General features: G+C 41.0%; 1 protein-coding gene across 1 annotated transcript in view; it reads left to right on the top strand.

Moving 5' to 3' along the window:
- The window catches only part of elp3 (elongator acetyltransferase complex subunit 3), a 45249-nt gene extending 33989 nt beyond the window's left edge, over positions 1-11260 (top strand). Inside the window, exons 11-15 of the mRNA XM_079571815.1 lie at positions 2828-2918; positions 3343-3408; positions 7167-7394; positions 7468-7549; positions 10827-11260. Coding sequence (XP_079427941.1) covers positions 2828-2918; positions 3343-3408; positions 7167-7394; positions 7468-7549; positions 10827-10918 — 559 coding nt within the window. The 3' untranslated portion in view covers positions 10919-11260. The remainder of the gene's footprint in view (positions 1-2827; positions 2919-3342; positions 3409-7166; positions 7395-7467; positions 7550-10826) is intronic.
- The last annotated feature ends 11752 nt before the right edge of the window (positions 11261-23012 follow it).

Here is a 23012-nt window from a genome sequence, read left to right as displayed (position 1 = left end):
ATGAGGGACAACACATGAAACTGATTTGGCTAATGCTGAACTTATGCATGTTTTTAAGTTTCTCTTTTTCTTTTTTTTCTTTTTTTGTGTGCAAAATGTAGAAATATTGTGGCCTTTTGCTTAAAGGTGCATTAAAGGGGCTGGTTACCGAGACCACACCAATCCACTGTTTATTTAAGCCAAGATTCTAAAACTTCAAGACACGTTTAAAACTGCTCAATTAATGTACAAAGCTAAAAACAAGCAACGACCTCTAAAGATTCAGCAGTTGATTTCTGAAAGAGAAGGAAAATATCATTTAAGGGGCTTGGATCACTTTAAAATTGCCCCGGACATCCAGAAAAGGTTTGTGTGTGTCCGTTTGTGGTCCTAAAATATGGAATAAATGACACGTAGACCTCAAACCATGTCCAAATATCAGACAGTTTAAATATCAATACAACGAATGGATATTCTCTAAGTATCGGAAGAAAATCTCTGACTTTTCATGTTCAGCTGTTGTAAACCTGATGTTGATCGGTAGGGAGTTTTCACACTGCATATGACAACTTGTTTTAGATCACAGTGCTCAGATTATTGTTTTAAGGAAGCCTAAAAAGTAAATAGAACAAGATACTGACAGTACTTAAAAGGGGTGGGACTTAATAAGTGTTTACTTCCCCCCACTCCTTTTCGGACAGCCTCATTTAAAATGTGCAAAAGGTAAAACAAAATTGTTTGTACTAAAACGTAAATGTCTTGAGCTGCACATCTGATATTGAGCTCAGAACTGCCACGATCATGGCAGGTTGTGTTTTGAGTTCGTATGAGTTTATGTTTTTATGTTTTGTTCATGGTCCGAATAAAATCTTATAATACAATACAATACAATACAATATGCAACTTTTTATGTGGAAAAAAGCTGATATTTGTGAGTATTTGACCTTGTAGTGACCCAGTGGCTGTTTGAGTGGTCAGCATGGCGCCTTTACTTTCCATCACAGCGGTCTCTACAACGCTCCAGGATCACTTGTTTTGTCGGTTTTCTGGCGAGAGGGTGCGTCAGCAGAGAAAACCATCCAAACAATTGATCCTGGAGCGTCTTAGAAACCGCTGTGATGGAAGGTAAATGCGCCATACTGACCACTCATACAGCCACTGGGTCACTACAAGGTCAAATAAGCATAAATGTCATTGTTTTTTCACATAAAAAGTTCCATAATGCACCTTTAATGATCATTGCATTACCTTATACAGAGTAGCCTAACGCTGAAACATGGCAAGGTAAATGCTAAGCGCACTCATACCTTTTGTCTTGCAAAAAGAAAGCTAAAAATAAGCATCTCAATGAGCTTTGTTAAGATGCCGGTTTTGTGGTTTTTAATTCCTAATCTGTTTAAATGTTTTCCTCATATTGTGGAGCCCTGTCTGTTCTTTCCTTCATTGAATATTCAGTTGCTTTCTCTTATTGCTTTGTAACTGCATACGAACACGGTCTCCTCACAGGCCGCTGACGCGAGTTGTTTACTGCGTTGGTGTAGTCGAGTTCACTGCTTTTATTCTCAGGGGCTTCGTAAGTAATCAGCCCGAGTCTATGGAACCATCAGAGCTAATTTGTTTTCACTGCTGCGGGGAACGCTCGGACCATTTCATGCTGGTCTCAAATGGCCACACATTTAGACGATTATCTCGCTAGAGGTTTTTCCAACTTTGAATTTTTACTGCATTTTTGTGAGTCGCGTCTTTGAGTTGTGGTGTGGCCTCAACCGTTTTGAATGTGTTTCTTCTCTACGTGGGGCCAGTCCTCGTTTAAACCGGGTTAAGATCCACAATCGTTTACACCGCGAGGCAAAGCTTTTTTTCTCAGTGGGATTGGGATACTCTTTAAAACAGTAATAGCGGTGACAGTTGTAGGATAATGTTTGCATGATTTTTAGCGGATTTTGGGTATCCCTGTCAGGTCTTTTTAAACTGACCTATCAGCGTTGATCTCCATGGAAACGCAAGCCAGTCAGCGCCATAGAAATAAAAAGTAGAGGTGGCGTTCGTGGACAGTTAGCAAGTAGGCTAGTTTGGGATACTTTCCGTTAGCCTGCTCAATGTATTTTTCCTATAGCCGTTAGCATTAGCCATTAAACATCACAAATTATGAGCTGTCAACCCATCGACCACACTTAGGTCAGCCTAGTTAGAAATCATCTACGAATGTACTGACCTTTCGAGATTTTACTTTAGATAAAAGTTAGTGTTTGAAAGTGTCCTCTAAGCTAAATGCTAACTCAAATTCAGTCTAATCTCCATGGTAATGCAAGCCAGTCAGCGCCATAGAAATAAAAGTGGAGAAGCGCCGTTCGTGGACAGTTAGCCAGTAGCAGTCCGGGATACTTTCCGTTAGCCTCGTGAGCATTAGCGTCTAAAAGTGTCCTCTGAGCTAAGTGCTAGCTCAAATTCAGTTGATGATAAAGAAACCACAGAAATTATATAAATGCCATGAAACGGACAAAACATGTAGCATCTTAGTCGCCACAAGACTTTTATATTTTCCATTATATTAGAACTGTGAGCTAATCACAGTTGCTACTCATTTGTTAGCATTTAGGCAAAATACTTTTGAATATTGCTGCTTTTATGCTTTATAACGTCGCTGTATCCCATGGTTGAAGTCATTCTTGTTGCCTCTCTGTTAAAAAAGTGGAAAGGCAGGATGAGCAGTTTGTAGCTTTGAGGTTCAGTTTGACATTATTTGCATGAGAACCATTGTCCAATATGGCCGCTGGTGTTGTTTTTGTCCTGTGACTCACAAAACACATTGTGCTTTTCTGTCTCACTTTCGTCTTTGGCTCATCAGGGATATCCCCATGCCGTTGGTGAGCTCTGGAGTGGAGCATGGTAATCTCCGGGAGCTGGCCTTGGCCCGGATGAAGGACTTGGGCACTGAGGTGAGACCCTCCGAACAGCCACTCAGCTCATTTCAGTCCGGGACGAGAGCCAAAGAGGGTCCGGGAAACTCCTGCAGAGTGAATGCCGCTGTTATCCAAAGAGATTCCCCCTAACTAAGGATTTTATTTTATTTTATAGTCCGTATATGCTGATGCAGTGGAGATGAAGGACAGTGGAGATGCTTATAGCCACTGGAGCACAGAATATTTGCACCTTTTGTCACACTATGCATATGTTTATTAGATTTAGCACACACCACCTCATAAAAGGACCCCTTTCCAGGAAACTCCAATGACATAAAGACCCCTCCATGAACTCACCCTGAGCTTCATCATAGAGTTTGAAACTCGTTGAACTCTTGCCATGTTTGAAAGCCAATAAACACTTATCTAAAACTATGTCACTTGCTGTGTTTTTGCCCAGTGTCGAGACGTTCGAACCCGAGAGGTGGGCATTCAGGAGATCCACCACAAAGTCAGGCCGTACCAGGTAACCACGCTCATCTGTCTCTTCTTAGAGTGGAAGCAGAACTTTGGCATGAATGTGGCTTCATCATGTGTAATTAGCCATGTGGTCTTGAATTGACATTGATGATTCCATCCGATCAGATTGAAAAAAAATGATTGTGTCCTGGGGCACGACACACGATCTACCTCATCAAAGGGCTGAACTTCAACAAAAGCGCTATATCTCAAAGTTTTCATCTTTTTTTTGATCAAGGTCTTTTTTGTGTGTCTTTTTTAAACATACTTTGATACATTTAAACAAATAAATAAAAACAAACAAACAAACAGTCCCCCCTCCCACCCCTGCTATACCGGATCAAAACACTAATTTGTACATTACAGTGGTTTGCAGCTTAAAATATTGCATAAATGGCAGCCATTGCTCATAAAACTTACCAGTAGGGCTGTGCAATTAATCGAAATTCGATTACGATTTCGATTACAACAATAAACGATTACAAAATTAGCATAATCGCAAAAAATCGATTATAATTTTTTTGTTTTTTTATCACATTTTTTTTCCTAATTTTTAATTTTGGGATTTTTGTCACTTTTTTGCTGGATTTTTGTCTTTTTTTTAAATGTTTTTTTGTCATTTTTTTTAATGTTTTTTTTGTCATTTTTTTTGATGGATTTTCGTCACTTTTTTGCTGGATTCTTGTCATTTTTTTGATGGTTTTTTTGCTGGATTTTTGTCATTTTTTTGATGTTTTTTTGTCACTTTTTTGATGTTTTTTTGTCACTTTTTTGATGTTTTTTTGTCATTTTTTTAATGTTTTTTTGTCACTTTTTTGATGGATTTTTGTCTTTTTTTTGCTGGATTTTTGTCATTTTTTTGATGGATTTTTGTCATTTTTTTGCTGGATTTTTGTCATTTTTTTTGCTGGATTTTTGTCATTTTTTTTAATGGATTTTTGTCACTTTTTTGATGGATTTTTGTCACTTTTTTGATGGATTTTTGTCACTTTTTGATGGATTTTTTTAAAGGTAACAAATAATCGTTTGAATAATCGTGATTTCAATTATGACAAAAATAATCGTGATTATTATTTTTTCAATAATCGAGCAGCCCTACTTACCAGTATGACCTTTAAGGGTGTATCTGATCCTTTCCAAATGTATATGGCCCATAACCTCTCTCATCCAATGTCCATATGTTGGAGGGCATGGATCTTTCCATTTGCACAAAATAAGCCTTCGAGCTAACAGTGAACAAAAGGCAATCAAGCTTATTTGACGCTTCTCAAAAGGAGCGTCTACAGATATCGCTCCGAAAAAAGCAGTCAGAGGGCAGGGGCGCGCTGATCTCCCACAAAGGCTGGAGAAAGCTTCGAAGATAGAAAGCCAATAACCACAAAGTCTTGGGCAAGTCCAAAATGTGTGAAAAAGCGTAGCGGGTGTTTGTCCGCAACGGTTGCATGAAGGATCCAGGTCAGGCTTGATTTTGGACAGCTTGTCTTTAGACCAGTGCAGTCGGTGCACCACTTTAAACTGCACAACCGCATGTCTAAGTGAAGCCCGAAGAGGAATGGATGTTCTGTATGACTTTTTGCCACACTGTGTCTGATATAGTGTCATTCAAATCAGTTTCCCATTTCCTTTTAAAGGGGGGGTATTATGCAAAATCGACTTTTTCAAGCTTTACATCATGTTAGTAAGTCATTCCCTCATTAAAACCATGACTGAAGTGTTGCCTTAGCACATTCACGTATTTTCGAGTAATCTGTAAAAACTCTGATGGCAGCCATTTTAGGGATAAAACGTCTGATTCCTTCAGGAAACGCCCTCGACCTCCAGGATACGCCTCCGACCTTTCGTCACCAGCCGAGTAACCAACCACTGCCCCTCAGCAGAACCCCCTCCCCGCAGTGTCTAGCCCTAAGATGTAAACAGAGTCATCATGGAGGATTAGCTTCATGTGTTGTGAACCGGAGCCACAGCAGACTTTTACAAAGACACACATCAGTGTTTCTGTTACCGAAACACCCAGGATTAAAACCGGTGACAAGAACACTTATTTCAGTGTCTGGTTCTGCGCTGGGCCTTGATGATGCACAGAGCCTCCGGAGAAAGCTAATGCTAAGCTAAACCTCGAGTCATCACGTGAAAACGAGAAATATGCACAAATAAAGTCAATAAAACCACCGCACACATAAAGAACCGTTTAACAATGATCACACACGGAGCCAGGCTTGTTGATTTGGAAGTTTATTGCTCACATTTCATCTACAATGGGTCATAGCCGAGTGGTTTTCTCCCGGAGCTAACAAGCTAGCCGCGACAAGCTAACGGGAAAATTCACTGAATACAAGCAGCATATTATGCATTGAAAACGTCACTAAAACAGGCAACTGCTTGAAGCAGCCTTTATGACGATCACACACGGAGCCGGGCTTGTTGATTGTGTAGTTTATTGCTCACATTTCATCTACAGTGAGTCGTAGCCGAGTGGTTTTCTCCCGGAGCTAAGGCACTATTAGCCGCGACAAGCTAACAACCTTCACCTTCACAACATTCATTGAAAACAGGCAGCATATTATGCACAAATAACGTCTATAAAGCAGCAACTACTCGAAGCAGCCTTTACGATGATCACACAATGAGCCTGGCTTTACACATTTGTGGTTTATTGCAGACTTTTCATCAACAATGAGCTGTAGTCGATTATAACAAGCTAACGGGTAACCTCGAAAAACCATTGTCCACCTGCACAGATAATGTCCGTCTTTTGAATCGTATGGGCTCCTGCAGATCCTGGTGTCGTCCATGGGGGTATAGTTAGAGATCCATAGGGCATGGCAGTTGCAAAGAGAGAGCCTCCAAACAGCAGTTATTTTTCAGGCAAGAGCCCCTTCCAAGCGTCCGGTGTGGAAGGTTCGTCTCCAAATAATATCCTGTGTGGCCATTGTTCACAAAGTGATAAACAGTAGCTCCTTTCCAACAATAAAAATTAAATGCACCGATCGTAGTTTCTGTTGAGACAACGAGCGCAGTGTTGTGACGCCACAGACAGCGTGTGGAGGGGGCGTGTCGGAAAGGGTCAGAGGTTCTTAAAGAGACAGGGGCCTATTTCAAGTCATTTGCTACCGCCATTTTGAAAGAGCAATTTTATACAAGGCAGTTATTCTAATTTACTGCATTGACAGACCAACAGAAGGTTTCGTCATCATTGTAGTGTGCTAGAGACTGGTGCTATATGGCTGAAAAAAGCATAATACCCCCCCTTTAAGATCCTCCAGGTTGGTCTCGTGGTAAGAAGAAAGCAGAGAGTAGATCCTGCTTAAAACCTTTTTGGTGTCTGTCCGAACGTCCAAAAGTTTGTCCACCAGTGAACGAGAGGGACACATAGGGAAACAATCAGAATTAGACCAAACAAAATATCTCAGTTGCAGATAACTAACAAAGTTTTCATCTTAATGTAATAATGTTAAAATGGGGTTGAAGGGAAAGTTTAAGGTAAGTTTCTTCACTCCCCAAACACAAGCAGATAAAGAGCATTTTCAAATGTATGTCTGTGTTTCTCTTGGGGATGAATAGCTTTTCTATTGTACAATCATAGCTTTTCTTACACTGTCATTGTTTGCTTGGATCAATGAGAAGTTGAAAAGAAAACCAAACGACTTCAAATTGTGCCTCTTCTGCAGCTGTCTTTGTCTTCACCAGCTTCTTATTCTTGGCATTGTTATTGTTCACGTTTTCTCTTGTCGCCTCCTTAAACTGCATTATTGCCTGGACCCTCAGGTGGAGCTGGTGAGGCGGGACTACGTGGCCAACGGGGGCTGGGAGACCTTCCTGTCCTACGAGGATCCGGAGCAGGACATTTTGATCGGGCTGCTGCGCTTGCGCCGCTGCTCCCCCCAGACCTTCAGGCCCGAGCTCAAGGGGGGCGTGTCCATTGTCCGCGAGCTGCACGTGTACGGCAGCGTGGTCCCGGTCAGCAGCCGGGACCCCAGCAAGTTCCAGCATCAGGTCTGGGGCCTAAACGAGAAATGCAGGACGGCGAAAAAAGTGCCTCACTCTTAACTGTGTCTTGGTTGTGTAGGGTTTTGGGATGATGCTGATGGAGGAGGCGGAGAGGATCGCCAGAGATGAACATGGCTCCAATAAACTGGCTGTCATCTCAGGTAAAAAATACTGTTCTCTGTCCAAATACCGTAAATGCTCTAATAGAGGCCGGGGCCTTTATTTACTCAAGGGCATCTCGGACCAGGCCTTTATTGAAACCAGGCCACAATTTCGAGACAGGCCTTTATTTCTATTTGAGCAAAACGGACGACCAGGAAAACGAAGAAAAACGAGATTTGTGTCCATTTGCACCTAAAATATTAGGTTCATTTATTAATTAACATTTCAAACCCTCTCCCAGCGGCCGGAACATTGACGCCTTTTATTTTGTCGGGACAACAGGAAGTGTGTCGTTGCTGTTAGCGGAGCTTTGACATCAATGTCACTGCAGGTTTCTGTTTCGTTTTTACCGCGGACCGGATTATTTGTTGTTATCTTGTGTAAAAGGCGAGTTTAGACGGAGCGTTTGTGTTTGTGATCGATCATGAGACTGACCCGAGAGAAGACGAGACGCTCGCGCTGATGGGAGGAGTTATTTTGAGGCGTGGGACTGACCTGCACACGGAGCAGCTGGACGTGCTTTGAAGACGCAATGGAGACTTTATTAAAACCCTGGAGGGTCACACAACTCTCCCCCTGTTTCCAAATATCGTCACAGGAGGTTTGAAAAGTGGCTAAATCTGTGTCAAAGTTACGCTCGGATCAGCTCCTCCGCAGCGAGTTTTCATTTACACCAGTATGAGACAAATTCCTAACATGGGGAATATTTCTACCACTATAGTTTCTAATAAAAGCCCCGGCCTGTTTTAGAGACCCGGCCACTAATGGAATACAGGCCAGTATTAGAGAATTTACGGTATAGAAGTAAATGTCCCTCCTAAGGACAAAGATGCCCTACCCTTCAGAAGATTGCACAGCATAATGAAACGTCTTGTTCTTTTAGTTGTAACATGTACCATTACGGGTCGTGAGGTGCTGAAATTGTCTGATAATAGAAGTCGGTTCAGACCTGATTGTTTTCTGTAAAGACATGGTTTTTCTTCTGGTCGATCAATACTCTACAATAATGTTTCTGAACCTGTGGCACAGCACAGGAGGTACGCAGGCCTCCCCTTGTGGTGCTTCGTTGCAGTTCAAGTCTGATTTACTCTAACTTAAAGACAGTATAAATGCAAAGAACAGACTAGCCGTGGTTTTATCTTTGATTCAGACCGTTTTTAGTTCCATAGATTTCTGTAAATGAGCTTCATAACCATTATCAGTGGGTCGTGAGGTTTTCCCAGGGAGCAGTTCCTTCAATGTTTCCCCTCTGATTTATCAGAAACACTACCGGAGTCTGGGAAAATTACTGTTATCGAGTTGTTTTGATCATCTTCATCTTAGTCAATTATAATCTGTCTGGAAATTACAGTGCTTTATATAACAAATCACGGCTTGTCACACTGGAGTGATGCCAAGTGAGAACCACTGATATAGATAAACTTGACCCTGAACAGGAATAATTCATGTTCTAGTATTTGATGATGTCATTATGTCAAGTGGAGGGCAGGGCAGGGGCCGGTGCAACTCAATGAGAGAAATACAGTTCTCCAAAAAGAAAATGAAGAGCATTTGGTTGTGATTGGATCGACAAACCCGTCATATTATTTTTATATCAGAGATCTCAGAGATCTCACTCATACTGTATTTTTTTTAAATATTGTCTCCACTTTTGGACACCTTTCAGAGACAATAATTGGACCTTGGTTTATATGCCCTGACAGAGAAGACGATGGACGTTGATTCTCCCAATAACGACAGGAATATGAGCCAAAAGCTAAGACAAAAATAATTGCAGTTCGATCGTTACCATAGTTACCACCATGGACTTTTCAGTTGCCTTCCGCCTCGATTTTAAACTATAAGCCAGGGGTCGGCAAGTTTGCGTCACGAAGGGACGATTTTCATCATAGCCAAAACACCAAGGGCCGAACCTCACTATAGTAGTTAAAAGACATTTTCTGCAAATGCCAATGTTTTACATCAGTGGTTTGAAAGTGGTCCGGCTCCGAGACCTGCCAATACCTTAAAGGAATAGGCCACCGTTTTTACATACTGAGATATGTTCTTACCTTAGCTTTGACGAGTTCTTTAGGACCTGTCTGATCTTCCCCCGTGCCTTCAGTCACGTAAACACAGCGCAGACGGCGTTAGCATTTAGCCTCTCCCTCTCTCCTCTATAGCTCCAAAACAGGTCAAGATAGAAGCTACCAAGCTCTTCCACGTTTTCCCTATTTAAATATGGTTACGTGAAGTGTTCCACTACAAAGTATAATTACACAAAATTAAACAATGTGGATTCTTTTAAGCGGATAAAGGGGGAACTATATTGTAAGGCGTAATAATACCAGGAGTAGTTCGAAATCCGCGCAGTAATCTTCACTTTACTGTGCGGATGCCAAATTAATCCTGTGTTATTACGCCTTACAATATAGTTCCCCCTTTTATCCGCTTAGAAAATCCACATTGTTTAATTTTGTGTAATTATACTTTGTAGTGGAACACTTCACGTAACCATATTTAAATAGGGAAAACGTGGAAGAGCTTGGTAGCTTCTATCTTGACCAGTTTTGGAGCTATAGAGGAGAGAGGGAGAGGCTAAATGCTAACGCCGTCTGCGCTGTGTTTACGTGACTGAAGGCACGGGTGAAGATCAGACAGGTCCTAAAGAACTCGTCAAAGCTAAGGTAAGAACATATCTCAGTATGTAAAAACGGTGGCCTGTTCCTTTAATGACAAGCTGCGACCCAAATAAAACTGTAATTTGTCATATATCGCAAAAAATATTGCATTTACCACCATTTGAAGAAGCCGTATATTTGCTTTTAAGACCAAATGATCAAAACAACCCAATAATACTCGCCTCCAGTGTGTTTCTGTGTAGTTTCACATGGAAAATATTGAAAAAAGGTTCCCTGTAGGCTCGTGACCCACTTTTGAGTCCCGACCCACCAGTTGAGAATCACTGTTTTACATTATATATGACCAACATTTAAAACATACACTATAAAAAGACACTTTTTAGAGTACTTTAACAGGTATTTGATCCCTTATTTGCATATTTCTCAAAATCATATTGGGGGCCGGAGGTTCTGTGCTGGGGGGCCGTATTTGGCTCCCGGGCCTGACGTTGCCTACCGCTGCTGTAGGCTGTTGTGACGTCACGTGAACGCAACCTATTTTCCGTTATTCCAATGTTTTTTGAAGGAATACATCTTTAAAAGTTTGAAAGTTGACAAAAATCTTCATACTTATTTGTAAATGTGATTTATCTTCTTTTCCGTCATTGTCCTGCAGGTGTCGGCACAAGGAACTACTACAGGAAGATGGGCTACGAGCTGGAAGGCCCTTATATGGTCAAGGATCTCTATGGAGCGGAGATGGAGTGAAAGGATGATGCGCAAATCATTGTATTTATCTGGACAGATGCATCATGGGACATTGTTCACACTGCGTTTGACGGCGGCCGTAAAAGAGGCTGTTGGCTTGGACTCTATGGGACGTGACGATCATGCTTTGCGGTTTTATTTTAGAAAGTGCATCAGGTATTTTTATATGGGACAGAGCGGATGAAGACACAATGGGGATGTTTATTGGTCAGCGGGGTTTTAAAGGTGTTCTGAAGGGATCCACGTCACTGATACACTCGGATAAATGGGTTCAGGCGATGACAAAGAGGCGCCTCAGTGCCTCGGCCCTTTGTGAAAGCATCTCATACGAGGATGTTCCTACCACAGCGCGAAAGTGACAGGTTTTTGTTGGAATGTTTTTAAGGATTTTTACGCTCGTAGGCTTTGCTCGACAGGACAGCTCGTGGTGAAAGGTGGGGAAGAGCGGGGAGAGATGTTCAGCAAACCGTTGGCGTCAGGACTCGAACCCTCAACGCCAAGGTCGGCAGCCTCAACCACTACAGGCGAAACTCAATTTTTTTTTCAGTTTTCAGGTTTTTGGGCCAAATTGGTCTCTGAACATACAAGCTTTCACCCGGAAACAGAAAACATGACTAATCTTCATAATGACATGTTTCAATATTGCGCTGATTCAATGTTCCCCCATAGACTTATATGGGAGAATGCAATTTCAAGGGCCTTTTTCTCAAAACACATTTTTCTGTCATTGTGGCGACACTATGTCCACGTCAGTCGGACCTAAAGACTTCACATTTTCCAGCCTTGGACTGAACAATATTTGGAAGATTTTTTCAGAGGGATTTTTTATTATTTAATCCCTTAAGCCCCATTTATTGAGTTTTGAATGTCAAAAAATAAGGCGAAAATTGAATTTTTACACATTTTTCCACTAAAAAACAGCTTATTTTAAAACTAAACAAGAAATCCAAAATCCCCTCTGAGAAAGTCTTGGTAACTCATTCATCAATAAAATGAAACCATACATTTGAATGTAGCTCTTTCCATAATTCAGATTTCGTCGCCGAAAAGATGGGAAATTTGGGGCATTTTTAGGCATAAAACACCTTGTTCTTATATGAAAAGATAAATTGACAGAAAACTTGCCATGTATTTTTTTCCCACACATTTATGCCAGTGATCGACAGCAAAAGCTTCAAATTGATATCTGTGAATAAACATTTTTTTCCCTATTCACCTGCAGCGTCTCGCCTTAAACCGCCGGCTGTGCCCAGTCGAGAGGAGAACCCTTTTTGTTACACCAAAATCTACTGTCGAGGCTGTTCAATTTTATGCTTTTGCTGCTGATTGGGGCAGAATGATTGAAATGTGGCTCTCATTCTCGGCCAATGACCTGTAGCCACCTGCAAATACTTAGGTGATCAGGGCAGTGGATGAAATGTTTTTTTTTTTAATGGTACTTTAAAGGAATAAGCCACCGTTTTTACATACTGAGATATGTTCTTACCTGAGCTTTGACGAGTTCTTTAGCACCTGTCTGATCTTCCCCCGTGCCTTCAGTCACGTAAACACAGCGCAGACGGCGTTAGCATTTAGCCTCTCCCTCTCTCCTCTATAGCTCCAAAACAGGTCAAGATAGAAGCTACCAAGCTCTTCCACATTTTCCCTATTTAAATACGGTTACGTGAAGTGTTCCACTACAAAGTATAATTACACAAAATTAAACAATGTGGATTTTCTAAGCGGATAAAAGGGGGAACTATATTGTAAGGCGTAATAACACCAGGAGTAGTTTGGCATCCGCACAGTAAAGTGAAGATTACTGCGCAGATGCCAAATTACTCCTGGTATTATTACGCCTTACAATATAGTTCCCCCTTTTTTCCGCTTAGAAAATCCACATTGTTTAATTTTGTGTAATTATAAAACCATATTTTAAATAGGGAAAACGTGGAAGAGCTTGGTAGCTTCTATCTTGACCTGTTTTGGAGCTATAGAGGAGAGAGGGAGAGGCTAAATGCTAACGCCGTCTGCGCTGTGTTTACGTGACTGAAGGCACGGGGGAAGATCAGACAGGTCCTAAAGAACTCGTCAAAGCTAAGGTAAGAACATATCTCAGTATGTAAAAACGGTGGCCTGTTCCTTTAAGCATTGCACCATTAAGTTGTAAAGTATTGTTTGTCTGGCTCGCATCCAAATAGTGGTGCAAGTGCAAAATTTCACTTTGACAGGAAATGAAATACATCTGTTGTGTGAAATGAGGGGCAATGTGATGAAGCTCTATTCATAATTTCTGTGACTCCAAATGACTTGAACTGCTTACCTCAGGGACGTCCAAACTATGGTCTGTCCTTTTGGATGTTTTTCGGTTTGTGGCGCTTCATTCAAAAGTTTGGACACACCTGGCTTAGAGGGAATTTGCTAAAACTGATCATCTTTTGTTACTCGAACTGCAAATGACTTTACATGTCTAAATATCAATGAACAAACTGAAACCGAGTCCCCTGTAAATCACACCCTCATTGGAAACGTTACTCAAAATCACAATTGGGCCTGATGTTAAAAATAAAAGTCTTCAAAGATGTCCGTCTGCGGATGAATGACGAGCGTCCTCGCTGGGCAGCTCTTGCGTAATCCCTTTATGAGCCTGGAAATTACATCTTACATAAATCGCTTTTCAAGGCCGATCCACTTAATCCTGTTTATTTTTTCTTTTGTCAGTTCTGGCATATTTTTGTCTTTTATAATAAAGAAAGTATATCAGGGTATGTCTGTCCTGGATTTTTTGTTGTTGTTGCTGAAATCGTGTCCATAATAACATAACATGAAGCCCTGAAGGAGAGCAGAGGCTGGGGAACGGGAAAGGCCATGGCTCGAGTCAGGGGCGGACTGGGACTGAAAACCAGGCCTGGACTCTGACCAGCCTGGCCCAAATTAGCGTAAATGTGACACTTCACAAATACATATGTTAATGAGCGCATTGTCTCAAGTTCGGCTTTACCCAAATCTAAAGCTTCTCGAAAGAGTAACGCCAGAGTGAGACCTACAAAAGAGATAGTAACTTTTTGTCACGTCACCGCGTTTTTGTCACATTTTTGTGACTTTTTTCATTGCTTCGTCGTCGTGTTTTAGTCTCTTTTTTGCTGTTTTTTGTGTGTGTCGTTTTTATTGCTTTTCCGGCACATTTTTGTTCTGTTTTCTTCCTCGTTTTTGTCGCTATTTTGATGCTTTTCTTTTATTAACAATAATAATAATAATAAACTTATATAGCGCTTTTTTGGACACTCGAAGACGCTTTACATGGCTTTTAGATTTGGGTAAAGCTCGGTTAAAGGGTCCTAATGTGTAGAATGAGCTCAGACCTGTTCACCACAACTGCCTCTAAAATCAAAAAGGTGTTACTTTGGGTCTGAAGTGCCGTCATGCACAAGTTTAATATAGAAGCTGCAGTTACGCATAAGACCTGAGGTGGCAGTAGTGAGTGTAAGAATGACCAACTTGCATCTAGTCTCCTTAAGGCACGGTGTTACGACCCGGCTCTGCTAGTTAAGGACCTAACAAAAACCAAGATGTAAAATGGTAAAATAAAGTTGTAATTTAATAAAAGGAGTGTACAAGATAAATTTAACAAAGGAGTGGCAAAAATAACCATAAGAACAAAGGCTATTTACAGTAAGTACAAAGGGTAACCGAAACAAAAAAGGTACTGAGACTAAAACACAACACGAACAAAACTAAGAAGTGTCACAAACAGGCCTACACAAAAACAAGTGACACAGAAAAAACACAAACGAGAGACACAACTGGAAACGAGTGTCTCTGAACACAAAAGTTTACACGAAGAGACACAGAACACAAAACGGCATACTGGCAACAAGGACCAGCAGCCTAACTAAACACGAGCGTTCCCTGGACACACACAGTCATGACAGACACGAAGGTTTTTTTTTTTTTTTTTTTACAAAAGGTTAACCAAAACAAAGTTACTAAAACAAGTGTACAAAACCAACTAGACAAAAGCTTACGAGTGTCTCCAAAACTTGTCACAAAAGGCCTAATAACAAAACGAGTGACAAGCAAAATGAGACACAAACTAAAACGAGTGTTCCTGGAAAACACAAAGTCATGACAGACACGAAGGAACACAGACACAAAAGCAAATGCAAATGGCGTACTGGTGACAAGGACCAGCAGCCTACCTAAACAAGAGTACAACTGGCATACTGGTCACACAGAGACCAGCAGCCCCGAATGAGCCATGGTGGAGTCCTCTTATAGGCGTGGCTGGCACAGGTGGCTTTGACGAGCTCCCCGCAGGTGTTGAGCTGCTCCCCCAATCAGGCGGCCAGGACCCCAATGCACTCCACCAATCGCAGCCCAGGACCACAGCAGCAAATTTACATTGGGAAAAAAGCGGGTTTAGGCCACACAAACAAAAATATACAACAAGGAGGGAACCTGGAGGCCTGGGGCCGTAACACACGGGTAAAAGGTAGAGGAGAAAATTCAGAGGCCAGCCCGGTGGCCCGAGAGCCAGTGGCCCTTCTGTGCTCTTCCAGACTACAGGACATATGGCCAGTCCACCCCTGGCTCGAGTTAATGCTTGTGTTAATGTGCTGCAGTGTGAAGGCACCTCTTGTGGGATCTGTTCGTTCCTCTCTCATCTCTGCACTGGCCCTGTCATTTGTGGGCTGCTTTCAAAAGGTCCGTGCCTTGACCTTTGCTTCCTATAGACCTGCGGTTCTCGACTGGCAGGTTGTGATACTTTGCCTGAACCCGCTATTGACGTTTTGTTCTCAAGAGGTTTTCAAGGTCGGCAAATGGACCGAGTTGTTCCTGTACTTGTCTTCGATGGAAAATGACTCGATGAATGAAGCTTATACAATACAGTATTATGAGATCAACTGAAACAGGGCAAACTGCTAATTGTTTTAATAATAAGTTTTAAAAAGTGGGTCGCAACTTGTCATGAATCGTCTAAAGTGGGTCAGTTGAGAACCACTACTGACGACTCCACCAATAAGGAGAGTGAAGCTAATTGTTGATGTGACAGATACCCTCATCTTGTTTATGCCCACATTGCTACAACCTAATGAAGCCTAGGCGTAAATTTTACCTTCATAGCAGCCAATCATCGCAGTCGGTTCTGCTTTTAAAGTGGGGGGTATTATGCAAAATGGACTTTTTCAAGCTTTCCATCATGTTATTCTGTCACTCCCTCATTAAAACATGCCTGAAGTGTTGCCTTGGCACATTCACGTATTTCTGAGTAATCTGTAAAAACTCTGATGGCGGCCATTTTAGGGATAGGTTTGCCTGAGTCCTCCTAGGAACGCCCCCACCTCCTGGAGACGCCTCCGAGCTTTCGTCACCAGCCGAGTAACCAACCACTGCTCCTCAGCAGAACCCCCTCCCCACTGATGCCACAGACAGCGTGTGGAGGGGGCGTGTCTAAAGGCTCAGAGGTTCTTAAAGAGACAGAGGCCTATTTCAAGACATTCACTACAGCCATTTTGAGAGAGACATTTTATACAAGGCAGTTTTTCTAATTTACTGCATTTACAGACCAACAGAAGGTTTGTCATCATTGTAGTGTGATATAGACTGGTGCTATGGGACTGACAAAAGCAGAATACCCCCTCTTTAAGCCTACAGCATTCACGGTTCACTCGTTTCCCAGCTGTGCTGCGACCCACCTCCACCCCATCTCCGCCTCTTCAATCTACTGCATCTTCTCAGGCAGTGTTAATTTTGACGACATATTTTATTTTAGTTTTAGTCTTTTGACTAAAATGTAATTTAATTCTAGTCAAGATTTAGTCAAAAAAAACTTTTCAATTTTAGTCTAGTTTTAGTCGAAATTTAAGACTAATTTAGTCGACATTGCATTGATAATATTCATTATAATCATATTTAATGTTGTTCCTCTGCTTCATGGAGCTGCTCCACATGAACAAAGCTCAGAGCTGATCATTTGGCAGAGAATTTACATGATCTGAGGCTCTTTCAGACGCTCAATAGAAGTTTGGATGATTTTAGTCTCTCCTTTTCATTTTTATTTAGTCTTATTTTAGTCGACTAAAATATCTGGACATTTTAGTCACAGTTTTAGTCTCATGAGAAACTTTTAATTTAGTTTTAGTCCAATTTTAGTCGTCAAAAATATCACTTTGACTAAAATTAAGACTAAATATTTTAGTCGACGAAATGAACACTGTTTTCAGGCCTCCCATGCCAGCACTAGTGTCCAGGCTCCGGGGAAAGACCTCTCCAGTTCTAACCTGCCCCTTCATTATAAATTCACTTCATATATCCGATGTCTACTGCCGGGGTCTGATCACCAAAAATATACATATGCCAACAAGTGCACACTGCCATTGTGTCCTTGGGCAAGACACTTCACCCACATTGCCCCCAGTGTCTGCGTACACTGGTGTATGAATGAGAGTATGAATGGGTGAGTGGATCCTTGCTGTAAAGCGCTTTGAGTGCCTAATGTAGGTGGAAAAGCGCCATATAATTTGAGACCATTTACCATTTCTAATCGTTGCTTTTGTCTGTTTGAGTCTATCCAGGTTGGAATCCCATGAAGCCGCTCCACTCTTCAAATGTCAAAATTTAGCACACAAAAGAATAGAAATGTTATCAAATGCCACAAAATGTAGATTTATTGTTGTCTTCCCTTGAAAATCAACACGTTTTAAAGATTTAGCTGCTTTCTTTGTCATCCAGTTGGCAAGTTTTTTTTATATTGTTATTCTATCTTTGACCAACATTCCTGGTCCTGAAGTCCATGCATAGAAAAGACTCTCATCTGCTCGTGAATCACCCCCTGGCTTTGTGTTCATCACGCCTCTCGTGAGATCACCGCCCTCTGGCAAAGCCTCATTTACCCCGATCGTTCCTCTCCTCGTCTCTGATGATGAACTTGCGGGAACCGGCTCTGTCATTTATGTGAGGGATCACTGCTCGGCGAAAGGGGGGTCACCACGCTTTGACCCGGGGACCCTCCTATAGGCTCCAGCGCGATCGTTTCCCGGACGCGGCCCCTGAATCGTGACTTGTGGGTTTTTGCTCGTTGCGGTCCTCCTGACGCAGTGTGTGTGTGGACCCCGTCTCCATCGCTCTCCTCCTCCTCCTCTATCTCTCCTCTCCACACTCGCCGGTGCTATCAGCCGGTAAATCGGAACAGCCTGCCCCCCCCCCTCCTCCTCCTCCTCCCTCCCCTTGTGCGGAGTCGAGGCACAACTTTGGTTTAATCTAAAAGTAAAGCAAGCGGAGTTAAAGAGAAGTGGAGCGATGATGGGAGAGTTCGTACACAACAGTTCAAAACCTTCTCCACAACTTCTGTACGAGTTTGGAGATGAGTGAACTCCCTGATGAGGTCACTTTAATTAACAACCTTTTGATAACTTTGCAGGTTTAAGTAATCTATATTCCTTTGACGCTTATAAATCCAGCAAATCATCAAAAGCCAGGGCTGAGATGCAAATGTTTATGAATAATTGTGCATTTGCGGATGGGAAGACGTGTTTGTGTTTGGTCTCCATTCCGATTATTGATTATATTATAGGATTCAATGCATAATATCAATTACCAAGGTTTCCACATGGCAGCAAGTCAAGTTTAACACCTTTTAAGCTCTTAACTCCCACCTGAAAAGATCCCATTTTCTCCAGTTTGGCTTTACTCTAATCAAAAAGTTTTTTGGGGGAAAAAAGCACTAAAACAGCCACAAAAAATGAGAAGAAAACAAGGATGTAAATGCGACAAAAATGTGAGAAAAAATCAACAAAAATGTGAGAAAAATTCAACAAAAATGTGACAAAAATTCTACAAAAATTCTACAAAAAAGTGAAAAAAATTCAACAAAAATGTGACAAAAATGTGACAAATTCTACAAAAAAAGTGTCAAAAATTCAACAAAAATTCAACAAAAAAGTGAAAAAAATTCAACAAAAATGTGACAAAAATTCAACAAAAATTCAACAAAAAAGTGGAAAAAATTCAACAAAAATGTGACAAAAAATCAACAAAAATGTGACAAAAATTCAACAAAAATGTGACAAAAATTCAACAAAAATTCAACAAAAATGTGAAAAAAATTCAACAAAAATGTGACAAAAATGTGACAAAAATTCAACAAAAATGTGACAAAAATTCAACAAAAATGTGAAAAAAATTCAACAAAAAAGTGGAAAAAATTCTACAAAAATTCAACAAAAAAGTGAAAAAAATTCAACAAAAATGTGACAAAAATTCAACAAAAAAGTGGAAAAAATTCTACAAAAATTCAACAAAAAAGTGAAAAAAATTCAACAAAAATTCAACAAAAATGTGACAAAAATTCAACAAAAATGTGACAAAAATTCAACAAAAATGTGAAAAAAATTCAACAAAAATGTGACAAAAATTCAACAAAAAAGTGGAAAAAATTCTACAAAAATTCAACAAAAAAGTGAAAAAAATTCAACAAAAATTCAACAAAAAAGTGAAAAAAATTCAACAAAAATTCAACAAAAAAGTGGAAAAAATTCAACCAAAATGTGACAAAAACTCAACCAAAAAAAATGACAAAAACTCAACAAAAATGTGACCAAAAAGAAAAAAAAAAAAACATAAAAAGCTTTCAAATGAGGTGTTACACAGACCTATATAATGGCCAAAGAGGACAGAATGCCCCTCAAACAGGGGGATGAGGGAATTTTGATATGCAAAACTAAACTGGACACAATAAGCAAAAGATTGTGTCAATTTTCAGTCAGAACCGAAGCTGAATTTGTTTTACACCGTAGTTGTTTTGGATAAATGTATCGAACAATAATTGACCTCCGTTCTGTCTCTGAGGACAAAATATACATTTTTTAGATTCAACATCAGTTTGACTCCAATTTAACGCTTATTAACCTCTTCACCCCCCTTTTAACGGAGCGCATGTTCTCCAGTTCTGCTTTGCCCTAATCTAAAAGCTTCTTATAGCCTACAGGGCAGTGTAGCGCCTCATTTGAAAGCTAAGACCTACAGAACTCATCTAAGATTTATCCTTGTCCATGATTTTTGTCACATTTTTGTTATTTTTTCCGGCACTTTTTTGTCGCTGTTTTGAGGCTTTATTGTCACGTTTTTGTTGCTCTTTTTGTACAATTTTTGTTGCATTTTCATCTCTTTTACATCTCTATATAGTGCCTGGATAATGCCTGGAGAGTAACTGGAGAAAATGGTGCGGTTAAGAGGTTAATGGCTTTTAAGGCCTTCATTTTGGCATAATTAATTCAATGACTTTTAATGCCCTGCAGAAACCCATTTACCGTCAGATTTGCAAATCTCACTGCGTAGTCCATTGTATCAGTCATTCCTTTTTCTATGAACTCATATGAACATTTTGACTTGAAACTATGGGCACTTCTTGCCTGGAAATATCCGGACTCCCCTGAGTACCAATATCCCTGTGTATAAAAACATACAGAAGGGTCATTCTAGATGCCGGGCGAGGGCACTTCATGTTTACTGACCAAGTATATTTCCTGTAATATAGTAATTACTTCATAATCAAGACCGGCTCACATTCGTGCCTACTGTCCACACACCTGCCAGTCCTTTTCCCCTTGTGCCCTCTGTGCCGCCCACTGCCTCCATCAGCGTCTCACCTCTGCTCTGTGGGACTGTTTTTCTGGTGCAACGTTTGAGTTATGTCCAGCGTGTGGAGCTCGGCACGACTGAAATGTGAGGCAATCTCAGTGCAACGCTCGGGTCCCGGAGACAGACACGACAGCAGCAAACACCTGCAGGCTTCTTCCATTTCTGACCCGAGATTCAAACCACACAAGAGCAACATCAGGGTAAATACATTTTCCACAACTAAAACTCTTAAGAGGCTAGATTTATCTCCCATTCTGTTACTTCATGTTGTTCTACATTTGTCATTTTTATTTCTGGAAGCGAAAACAAACACATGAACTCATTTTCCTTTGATCACACGGCTTTTATTTTTTCCATTTACAGCTCATGTGTATTATAGCTTTTACTTAAATAATAAAAAAAAAAAGAAGGGAGTTAAAATCAACAGAGTAGTGGCACCTTAAGACGAAGGAAGAGTCGTTTCAAGTAAAAAATATTTCTGTTATGGAGGAGCATCGCGAAGAAATCCACCCCGAAAAACTGCACACAAGCAGGAAGTGTAGAGTAGTGAAAGAGGATTAGTTTTAGGAAACAGTTTGATGAAAGCAGAGGTGACCCAATAATATTTGAACTAAGAAAGTGCAAAGACAGGCTGCCGTATATTACATGTCCTGTGGAAGACGAAGAGCGATGTTCGATAATAAATGGGAGAGTTTTGCGATGATCGGCGGTGGATCTACAGTCCGCTTTTTCATTTCCTGTTCCAGAGTGGACCATATTAGCCGCCATTACTCACCGTTTTTCTGCTCTAAACTGCAACGGCAGGGCCCGACTCCAGCTAACTTCCAAGCCTAAGTAAGCCGCTGAATAATAATAAAATACAGCGTCGGTGTCGAAGAGGAAACTGACCACAATTAACAGATGCTTCAAGTTTGAGTGTGTGTTCACAGTAATCCTGCACGATAGGAGGAAAAAGGAGAAATATGGACAATACAATACATGTCACCTGCCTGTCAAGTCATGCAACTGTTTCAAAGTGGTTCAGTGCCTCGTGAGGTCTAGAATTTATCATCTCTGCCGATCTTACTGTATCCGAGTATTGTTAAAGGAAATAAACCCGACAAATGATGATGTGCTGACGAGTAAAGCCTCCAGTCTGCATTTTGAAACAAAACCAACTCTTTTAAACATGATCTTAGACCATTTGTGCCCATAGTTGCTTCTTTGATGATTAGCCTAGTTGCAGTGTAGACATTAACTTCTACCTAAAGGAATAGGCCACCGTTTCTACATACTGAGATATGTTCTTACCTAACCTTAGTCGAGTTAATATATCCCCGTCTGGTCTTTGTCCGTGCGCTCACACATACGCAGCCTCTCCCACATGTCATATAGCTCCAAAAAAGCTCACGATAGAAGCTACCAAGCTCTTCCACGTGTTCCCTATTTAAATAAAGTTACGTGAAGTGTTTTCATGCGAAGTATATTTACACAGAAATGTAACATGTCGATTTTATAAGCAGATAAAAAGGGGGACTATATTGTGAGGCGTAATGATACAGGAGCACAACGTCCGCGCAGTAACTCCTAAAGACTTCCCCCGCTCACTTCCGTCAATAGAAGCTGCGTGACTTGTCGAGAGCAGCAGAGAACAGTTGAAGAAGCGTGGATAACTTGTGAACGATGCCTTTTACGTGCATCGTGCCGGGCTGTGATAACAAGCAGAAAGTATATAGTGTAGTAATGTTTCACAGATTTCCAACTCACCCCGGACGACGACACAGGACTCAGGAGCTCCACCATGAGGTAGGAATGCGAGAGCACTTTCCGAAAATATATTTTCTGCTTGTTGTAAAAGGCTCTGTACAAGTCACGCAGCTTCTATTGACAGAAGTGAGCGGGGGAAGTCTTTAGGAGTTACTGCGCGGACGCTGTGCTCCTGTATCATTACGCCTCACAATATAGTCCCCCTTTTTATCTGCTTATAAAATCGACATGTTACATTTCTGTGTAAATATACTTTGCATGAAAACACTTCACGTAACTTTATTTAAATAGGGAACACGTGGAAGAGCTTGGTAGCTTCTATCGTGAGCTTTTTTGGAGCTATGTGACATGTGGGAGAGGCTGCGTATGTGCTCCGTTTGTGTGACAGAGCGCACGGACAAAGACCAGACGGGGATATATTAACACGTCTAAGGTAAGAACATATCTTAGTATATAAAAACGGTGGCCTATTCCTTTAAACTGCATTTTTGCCTTAGTTTAGTGAACACATCCAACATTCACGGCTCCATGTTTCATATTTTTGGTTTCAGCAAAAAAAAACGAAAAAACGTTCAGTCAAATACTTCTCCAATATGTACATTTCATTAGTGAAGAAACTATAGATATTTACATAGCTCATTGAAATTCTGCTCTCTGAAAAGCTTCCTCATGAGGACCTAAGAATAAGCAGCGTAACAAATGCCAGTAGTCCCAGTAGAGCACTTGTTTG

The sequence above is a fragment of the Gobius niger genome, assembly GCF_951799975.1.
Source record: "Gobius niger genome assembly, chromosome: 15".
Lineage (NCBI taxonomy): Eukaryota > Metazoa > Chordata > Actinopteri > Gobiiformes > Gobiidae > Gobius > Gobius niger.
This window is presented reverse-complemented; position numbering and strand designations above follow the sequence as displayed.